This window comes from Drosophila obscura, unplaced genomic scaffold, assembly GCF_018151105.1.
Source record: "Drosophila obscura isolate BZ-5 IFL unplaced genomic scaffold, ASM1815110v1 contig_4, whole genome shotgun sequence".
NCBI classification, from domain to species: Eukaryota; Metazoa; Arthropoda; class Insecta; order Diptera; family Drosophilidae; genus Drosophila; species Drosophila obscura.
The window spans coordinates 7,838,065-7,847,301 of NW_024542828.1; the positions used below are offsets into that span (position 1 = coordinate 7,838,065).

General features: G+C 49.5%; 2 protein-coding genes across 2 annotated transcripts; one reads left to right on the plus strand and one right to left on the minus strand.

Annotated features, from left to right (window-relative positions):
* Positions 1-604: 604 nt before the first annotated feature.
* Positions 605-3,946, minus strand: LOC111065353 (exosome complex exonuclease RRP44). The gene is made up of 5 exons (XM_022353477.2): positions 3,511-3,946; positions 3,003-3,447; positions 1,854-2,938; positions 1,125-1,793; positions 605-1,064 (listed from the first exon to the last, which is right to left on the minus strand). Exons 1-5 carry the CDS (start codon positions 3,888-3,890, stop codon positions 707-709), a joined length of 2,937 nt encoding a protein of 978 aa, XP_022209169.2. The 5' UTR covers positions 3,891-3,946; the 3' UTR covers positions 605-706.
* Positions 3,947-4,392: 446 nt separating this feature from the next.
* LOC111067108 (protein RRP5 homolog) lies at positions 4,393-9,228 on the plus strand. Its single transcript, XM_022356151.2, has 5 exons — positions 4,393-4,552; positions 4,615-6,926; positions 6,995-8,580; positions 8,650-8,815; positions 8,966-9,228. Exons 1-5 carry the CDS (start codon positions 4,478-4,480, stop codon positions 9,129-9,131), a joined length of 4,305 nt encoding a protein of 1,434 aa, XP_022211843.1. The 5' UTR covers positions 4,393-4,477; the 3' UTR covers positions 9,132-9,228.
* The last annotated feature ends 9 nt before the right edge of the window (positions 9,229-9,237 follow it).

The window sequence follows — 9,237 nt, forward strand, 5'->3', positions numbered from 1 at the left end:
AAAAAAAATGGAGATTATACATGTACCATTTAGATTCTACATCAACTCCGGTAGAGAGCGCTCGCGTACAACCGCGGCATAGTGTGAGAGCGAGAAAGAGAATGAGTAGCAGGAGAGGGCGGGGGAAACAACTGAAAATTAATTTCTTCATTCTGGCTATAATTATGATCCATGGAACCTCATACCTATAACTTACAATTTAACCACACCAAATTTCTTTCTTAAAAACTAAAAAAACGCAAACGTGCTGCACTTTCTTAATTTATACGCAAAATTATCTGCAGCGCAGATACTCATAAAAAAGAATGCGTTGGTAAGAAATTTATATCACCTTGCACAGGATTTTTGAATTGTGGTGATTGAATGGAAATAACTGAAAATACAGCGAATAATTATTCGAGGGTACAAAGAGGAAGGCATCATGATGTAAAGTTTCTACTGGAACATACTGCAGGCATTTACTACAATGAAGTGATAAAAGAACAGATGATAACTTTGCTGAGGACGAGTAGCACATAAAGAAATTGTAACTAATGAACTAATAAACGATTTATGGATATAATATTGAACAGAGTCAGATTAATAATTCATAAAAAATAAGCCTTTCTGCCGTATACACAAAATAGTAATGTAATTTAATATTTTTTTATCAGCTTAACTTAGTTACAAAAAGAAAGTGTAGAATGAATAAGAATATGAGTGCCTCTTAGTTCTTCTTTTTATTATCCTTCTTGGTCTTTTTTGCGGGTGGATTATCCGCATCTGTAGTTGGCTCCACACTGAATCCCTTGATGTAGGGCTTGACCAGTCGAAAGACCAACTTCTCGTGCTGCACATTGGACGAATCCAGACTCAAACGTACAGTGACTGGATCAAAGGAATGGAAAACCACATTGCCGCACCGCTGCGTGTGATCCTCCTCATTGAATGTGAATATGATCTCGCTCTTGGTGCGCTCCACGCCATCCTTGCCGTCTTTGTCGGTCTTCAAATACAAAGTGCCCTCGAGGCCGTACTTGGGTATGAGCACTTGCAGGGCATTCTTTCGCACGAACAGGACATAGCTAAAGGGAACAGAAGTGTGAACAGGGTTGCAAATGGATTCTATGGGTATAAGGACATACGCTTCTTCGTCCTCCTCCTTGCCGCGGAAAAATAGATGCGTGTTGAGACCCACTGAGGCGCGTCCCGCATACTGAGCCATCTTATGACGATAGTTGAGGTTGTGGCACAGCTCCTCATTCGATTTGCGCTCCAGCAGCTGGGCATATGTGCTGTCGGCCCCAATCGAAGCGGCCAGCAGCCGATGCACCATTATGTCCGAGTACCGGCGAATGGGCGATGTGAAATGTGTGTAAATGGGCGCGGCCAGGCCGTAATGGAAGAACTCCTCCTTCTGCAGGCTGCCGCTGATGAAGTAAACTGCCTGCATCATGCAGCGAGTGGTTAAAATGCGAATCATCGTATTGAAATATGGATTGTCCTCCTTCACGCACTTGTCCAGCGAGTGTGACAGCACGAGGCCCGACTCTATGTCCACCTGGAAGCCCTGATAGCGGGCAGCCTTAACCAGCGGATCAAAATTGGTGGCCGGTGGCTTGGGATGGCGACGCAGGACAGCGCATTCAGTGAACTCGGAGGCAATGTGCTCCGCCACTGTGATATTGGCCAGCAACATGAATTCCTCTACCATGGAGTTGGTTTCGCGCATCTGCTTGGCCTCCACCTCGAGCGGCTCATGCGTTTCGCTGTCCACCTGAAAACGAATCTCAGGTGAGGCCAGAACCAGGGCACTAAAAAATATAAATTATAATAGAATGGAATATAAATTGCTGTAATTTTCTGTCCATTACCCATTATCCATGCGTCGCTTCTTGAGGATCTTGGCCAGACGATTCAGATGCCTTAGAGATTTGGCAATTTCATTTTGCTGTGTCTCATCATCGATCAGTACCTGCGCCTCCTCGTATGTCATGGCTCGCTTCGACTTGATCACGCTCTTGTGGAAGCGTTTGTCAATCACATTCGCCTCCTTGTCCACCTCCCACACACAGGAGAAGGCAAAACGCTCGACGCCGCCCACCAGCGAGCACAGATTGGAGCTAAGCAACTCGGGCACCATGTCTATGCGCTTGCCCACCAAATACACGGTGGTGCCGCGGGCAGCAGCCTCCTGGTCCATGGCATTACCGGGCCGAATAAAGTGACTGACATCGGCTATGTGGACGCCCACCTCGAAATTGCCATTGGGCAGCTCGCGACAATGGAGAGCATCATCGATGTCCGTGCAGCCGGGCGGATCCACCGAACAAATGTACAGATCACGCAGATCCACACGCTTGGCATAGTCCTCCGCGGTGATGGACCAGGGCATTTTTGGCAGAAAGCTGAGCACTTCCTCCGAGAACTTGCAGTGGGGGACATCGTGCTCCAGCAGTATCACCTCATTCTCAGTGGCCATGTCCCCGAGCGGTCCCAGAGAGCGCACAAAGTGCCCCTGCGGATAGCGCGAGTTCCGGGGCCACGTATCGATCGTCACAATGATACGCTGATTCTGCAGTTTGGCCGCCTGACGCGTCTCTATGCGGATGCGTGGAATCTTGCGATCGGCGGGCACAAAAATATGACGATTCGTGTTCTCAATCAGGCTGGGCTGCAAGATGCCACAGTATTGCCGCCACTTGCGGCGCACGATGCCCACAATCCGGCCAGTGGGAATGCGCTCTGCGGAGGCGGCAGCGGCCGCTTGCTGGACTTGCTGCAGCATGTCCTTCTCCTCCTCGGCACGCTCCTCGCTGGGCACATCGTCAGCGTAGACGTTCTTCTCCTCCAGTACAATCTCACTGGGCGCCGACCACTCGCTTTCCGGCAGAAGTTCCACCGCCACCAAGTCGCCATCCACCGCACGGTTAAGAAACTCTCGGCCTTGAATTAGAATCTTTTGAAAGAGAAATGCAAATTAGACAAAGTTATTAGCAAAAAGTTATAGTCTGGAAACCTACGCCCTTCTCGTACGTCTCCACATTGACGCTGCCTTCGAGGTAGTTCTCTCTGGAGGCCTGGAAGGCTCCCTGCAACAGCTTTTTCAGGCGCAGACCTTCGAGCACCTGCTTCATGCTCAAATGGGCTGGATACTGCGGCAATGCTTGCTTCTCGTTGTCGAACGTTTTGTGCGACAATTTGTCCACCAGCAGGGGGAATTCCTCCAGAGATTTCACATACTCACTGGCTGTGGCAACCAAAATACCTTCTGCCTCCGCTTTGGCGCGATTACCGGCATCGTCGGTGATCAGGACAACACGAGTATTGGCCCTGCCGCTTCGCTCAAACTCCTTGGACGACTGCGATGTCTCCAGATGGGTGTCATACCACTTGGTGGCCATCCGAATGGCGCGATCATTGCGATCGTTGGCAGTTTCACCCGGATCCCGATCGGCATACGTGTCCCTGCAATAAAACGTTTGTACTATCTATCTTTAGGGCTCCCTCGTGGCGTGGGCTTCCACTTACTTGTGATGCTCATTAACGAAAACATAGAAATTCCTGGTGCGATCGTGAATGATCTCGTTGAAGCGCTTGTAGATGGACGAGCTTTTGTGCTTCACCTCGTTCAGCACTGTGGTCAGCACAATCACATTGTGCAACACGTCCTCCTCCAGCACATCGATCTGATCGAGCACCACATTGGTGTCCAACACCAGGTAGTGGGGAAACTTGAAGAGGCTGCTGGCGATCTCATGCTGCGACGTCAACTGATAAACCTCGTTTTGAAAGCAATATTTGCACAGATCCGAGCCGCAGCCGATGTCATCACGCAGGTAATGCTCTCGTACAATCTTCAGGATGTTTCCACGCTTAGTTTTACGCGTAAATTCACGTAAAGTCTGCATTTTTACAAAATTTCAACATGTGGGCCGGTGCCGGCAGTGTGACCGCAGATGTATCAATAAAAGATACCCGTCTGACGATCAAAAATATACCATCTCGTTTTCATCATGTACATGTACTTATTATTATATCCGATTGATGAATCAATTTTCTACAATCTGGCTTATTTAAGGGACTCCCATTTATTGGATTACTTATAAAATTGGGTTTAAACAAAGAAGGTACTTATTTTACATGGTAACTAGCAGGTGGAACAATGTCGCGCGCGTCATTGTGTTTGACTTTGCGTATTTTGCAGCACTTATTCCGCGCAAAGCAATTTTTGAATATATTTCTAATAACACAATAAATCCACTAAATACATAAGTTTAATTATTCAAATTGTGGATTTTATTGATTAATATTTAGTTTTTTTTTATAAGATTATTATATATTTAAAAGGAGGCCGCTTTTCATGCAGCAACAGTTTCCTACCACTTTGTCTTTGACGTTTCGCAGCACTGTTCCAGCAACGACGCACGTGTGTAGAAGGGAGGGCACGTTGATGTTTAATTTTTGATTTTAAAAGCAATAAAATTAAGTTTTAACAATGGTTCCTACTGAAAAAAGTTTCCCGCGTGGCGGCATAATCCATGCAGAGGCCAAATCAGCAAACGCAAATATTGTAGGCTTGCGCAGCAACAGTTTTTCCGTTCAGTTTGTACATTTTCCCCCCTGTTTTTTCAGATTTTTGGTGCGACACAGAAGAAGGCTAAAAAGGGACAGCAAACCAAGGCAAAGGATAGCTTCCTGAAGGAGCTCACCGAAGAATACAATGATCAGCTGGAATCGGCATCCGCGGAAACGCTCAGGCTGGACACCCTACAGGAGGATATGCTGGTAATGGGTGTAGTCAAGGAAGCCAACGCCACTACTCTGCAGATCGCCATACCTGGCCGAATGACAGCCCGTACCCAGGTGATGGATATATCGGAGGCATACACACGCGTAGCTAAGTCAGCAATGGCTGGCGAGACGAGTGACTATCACGACCTGATGGAGCTCTTCCCAGTGGGCAGCATTGTGTATGGCAAAGCCATCAAAACAGAAAAACCTGGCAGCAATCGACCCTCCGTGCTGTTGTCCCTCAAGCCAGCCGATGTCCATGACAGGCTGCACCACAAGAACATCAAGAAGGGATTTGTCTTCTCCGGTGCCATATCCGAGGCCCTGGAGCATGGCTATGTGATTGAAACGGGCATCCAGGGCCTGACCGCCTTCGTGGCCTGTGAATCGGCGGAGCAAACGTTGCATGTGGGACAATTGGCGTTCCTCAAAGTGAAGCAAGTGAAACACGATGCCAGCACTAGCAGCTGCACCTGCGTCCATGTGACGCAAGACGCCTTGAAGATCAAGAGCCAAAATGAATCGAATCTGGACTACATTCTGCCCGGCAGCATAGTCAGATTTAAGGTGTCCAAGCAGCTGAAGGATGGCCTCAAGGGCAGCATCATGAACGAATCATTCACCGCCTACGTAAACGAACATCATCTATCCAATGGCCTGGAGACGCCCGAGGACTACGAACTGAACGAGGAGTACAGTGCCCGTGTGCTGTATGTCATGCCGCTGACTAAGCTTGTCTACTTGACGCTCAATTTGGACATCAAGCAGAGAGCAGAAGACGAGGATGAGCAGGAGCCGGCGGAGCCGCTGAAGAAAGGCTCCATCGTGGAGAAGGCCAAAGTGCTGCGCTTGGGCAGTGGTGGTGTGGTGCTGCTGCTCAATAAAAAGCTAAAGGGCATCCTTTCCTATAGCTCCATCAAGGCCAACTTCAAGGGTAACTACGACAAGGACGAGGTGCTGTCCAAATACGGTCGCAAAACCAAGCACAAAGTACGCGTTCTCGGCTACGATATGTTCGAATCATCATACTACTGCTCCGACGATCCCAATCTGGTCAATGAGAAGCTCTACAGCCTGGAAGATCTCAACCCGGGGGACATTGTCACCGCCAAAATGATCAAAAAGGATGAGAAGATCAACGGCTGGACGGTGAAGATTGGCCGGCTGAATGGCATCATTGATCAGCTCTACCTGGCCAACAATCTGCGCTACGAGGTGGGCCAACGGTTGCGCTGTCGCGTCCTCGACATCAGCGTGGATCGGCAGATGTGCTATCTGAGCAATCGCAGCGAATACCTGCGAAAGGATGCCAAACTGTTGACCAATCTGTCGGCTGCCCAAGAAGGTGGCGTCTACCTGGGCACCGTTGTCCGCTGTGAGCCCGGCTATATCCTGGTAAAATTCGGTGATGGCATCAAGGGTGTCCTCCATCGCCAGAATCTAAGTGAGAAGAGTTCGCTGTCCTTTTTTGAGGGCCAAACCACAACGTTTCGGATACTCAGTCGCAACAAGGATCAAATCACGCTGACCCTGCCCGAGGATAAGTTCCAGCTGGGCGAAATCTGTCCAGTGGAGATAACCAATGCCCTGGATTCAGGTCTCGAGATGAAAATCACCTACCCCGCCGATGAGGATGAGGATGAAGATGCAGACACAGACGCAAACGATGAGGAAGCAGAGCCCAAGGTAGAAGAATTTCTGGGTCTCATTCCATCCAGTCTGCTGTCGGATCACGTGGAACTGATTGCCGCCCAGAAGCGTATCCATCCGGTGGGCTCGCACACGGAGGCCGCTTGCATTGGCCAGAACATTTTCAGTCTGCGCGATGTGCCCTATTTTAGTGGCCAGCTGACCACCGACTGGAAGACCGTCCAAGTGGGTGACATAGTGCGGGCGTATGTGAAAAATGTGTCCACCGATCAGGTGGTGGATCTTATGGTGGCCATACGCGACTACAACAAGGTGGTCAAAGTGCACGTTAAGATGCTGCGCCTGAATGCCGTGCGGGCACTGCCCGTTGATCTCTCGCCCGATCAGCTGCTATACGTCAAGATTCTCAGCAAATCTGTGGAGACCAAGACGCTCACAGTCTCCGCTAAACTCACGGATGTGTGGAGCGGTGATCTGAGCGACACGGCCAAGCTGGTGGAGAGGTAAAAGAGCCGTCAAAAACCCAACCCCATGAATGATTCTTTATAGTAATTTTGTATTTCCCTTGCAGCTACTTCGATGAATTGCTGCAGATTAAGTCTGTGCTGAAGGAGAAGTCCGCACCCATTGGCAAATTCACTTTGGGGGCAACCATCAGCGTGGTATTCAAGGGCATTGATCCAGTGTCCAACGATTGGTTGTATACCGTAGAGGGCTGTCCGAAGGTGAAGGCTCTGCTGGTCTCCAGTTTGGCTCCGGCAGGCAACGCCGTCACCCCTCAGGTGGGCAGCAAGCAGCCCGCTGTTATCCTGTGGATCGATTATGCCGAGGATCTGCTGCTTGTCAGCACCAAGAAGATGGATATTGAGCACATCAACACCGAATGGCTGATACCCAGCAATCTCATTGGCAAGACGGGCATGAAGGCAAAGGTTCTGCTGAAACTGGACACCGTTATCGTCTGCTCACTGAAGAAGGGCAGCAATCCGCTGGTCATCTGTCCCGTGCGACTGCATGCCAACGATGTGGAGAACTCGGGCAGTGCGGGTCTGCGGCCCGGAGATTTCTGCAACATTGGATTCATACACGAAGAGCTGCCCATCGCTGTGCCGGAGACGGTCTGGCGATTATGGAAGGCCACAAAGCGACCGGCAGCGACAGCAGAAGAACCCCTGGGTCCAGTTAAGGCTAAGAAGGCCAAGCTTGAGGCAGTGGCAGAGGCAGCTCCAGTCAAGACCAAGAAGACCAAGGCCAAAGCAGAGCCAACGCCCACAAAGCGAAAGGCGGAAGAGGCAGTACAGCCAACCAATGGACAGAAGAAGAGTCAGCCACTGACAAATGGCATCGCGAAGGAGACACCAACTAAAAAGCAGAATGGCAAATTCTTTGAGGACAAATTACCAGCCAAGAGTGCAAAGGCAAATGCCGAGGCAGCCAAGGGCAATGCCATACAGAATGAGGCGGCAAAGGCACGCATGCCAGGCGTTGCCAATTTCTGGGAGAGCGATTTGGGCCAGACGAAAGATGCGTCCAGCGACGAGGAGGATGCTGAGCCAACAGCTGCCGAAACTCAAACGAACGCCAACAAAAAGAAACGTCTCAGTGCCAAGGAGAAAGCCAAAGCGGAAGTCAAGGAAGAGCAGCGACTGCGGGAGATAGAGGAACGCAATGCCGATCCCCAGGCACGTCTGGAGACCATCGATCAGTACGAACGACTGGTGATTGCGCAGCCAAACAACAGCATGTCCTGGCTGAAGTACATTTCGTTCCTTCTGTCGAACACGGAGATTGAGAAGGCACGCGATCTGGCCAGAAGAGCCATCGCAACGATTTCGTTCCGCGAACCGCAGGAACTGAGAAACATTTGGAGTGCCCTGCTCAACATGGAGCTCGCCTATGGCAACAACTTTGATGAGGTGCTCAAGGAGGCGCTGCAGAGCAATGATCCCCTGGAGACGTACATCAGTGTCGTGGACATTCTGAAGAAGAACAATCAGCGCGAGCGCCTCGCCCCAGTGCTTGCCATACTGCTGAAGAAGTTCAAGTCGGAGGCAAAGGTGTGGCGTCTGGTGGCCGAAGGCTACTTCTGGCTGGGCAAATCCGATCAGGTTCATTCGCTGCTGCAACGTGCCCTGCGCTCGCTGCCAAATCTAGAGCGTAAGCATAACCATTTAATCATTTTTGATAGCTATAATTAATCCGCTGCTTGCATCTTGCTTCAATCAGACATCAACTGCATTGTGGCCTATGCCAAGTTGTACGAGAAGAACGATGACAAGGACATGGCGCAGACGCTGCTCGACGACATTGTGACCTCATATCCGAAACGCATTGACATCTGGTCTGTCTACGTGGATATGCTGATCAAAACAGGACAAATTGAGTCGGCGAGGTAAGCTTAACCAAATAGAATTGTAATGTAAACTAGGGAGGTGTTCCGCAGGGCAGTCATTTGTGTCCGCTGCTCTTTTTGAGTTCTATTCCATATATTATCACCTCAAATATATTTCTTAATATGTAATATTTCCTATACTCCCTATAGAAACGTTTTGGATCGTGCTGTGCAGCAGAAGCTGAAGCCCGAGAAGATGCAAGTGATCTACAAAAAGTATCTGGAGCTGGAGAAAGAGCATGGCACCAAGGCGACCGAGGCCAAGGTAATGCAGGAGGCCCAGCAGTGGGTAAAGAACTATGCCAAGGCAATCTAGTTCTAGTCCTACAACCGTAGGATACGTAGATAGATGTTAAGAGATTAAGTGCAAAAACCAACCCCATAAATACAGTGTTTTTTTTTTTGTATGAATACTTTTTATT

Bases quoted from the DNA above. Each gene is read 5' to 3' on its own strand.
- LOC111067108 (XM_022356151.2), top strand. From the start codon at position 4,478: ATGGTTCCTACTGAAAAAAGTTTCCCGCGTGGCGGCATAATCCATGCA. The intron at 4,553-4,614 runs GTAGGCTTGCGC...CTGTTTTTTCAG, and splicing joins AATCAGCAAACGCAAATATT to ATTTTTGGTGCGACACAGAA. The intron at 8,581-8,649 runs GTAAGCATAACC...TGCTTCAATCAG, and splicing joins CTCGCTGCCAAATCTAGAGC to ACATCAACTGCATTGTGGCC.
- LOC111065353 (XM_022353477.2), bottom strand. From the start codon at position 3,890: ATGCAGACTTTACGTGAATTTACGCGTAAAACTAAGCGTGGAAACATC. The intron at 2,939-3,002 runs GTAGGTTTCCAG...CTCTTTCAAAAG, and splicing joins TGGAGACGTACGAGAAGGGC to ATTCTAATTCAAGGCCGAGA. The intron at 1,065-1,124 runs GTATGTCCTTAT...TGTTCCCTTTAG, and splicing joins AAGGAGGAGGACGAAGAAGC to CTATGTCCTGTTCGTGCGAA.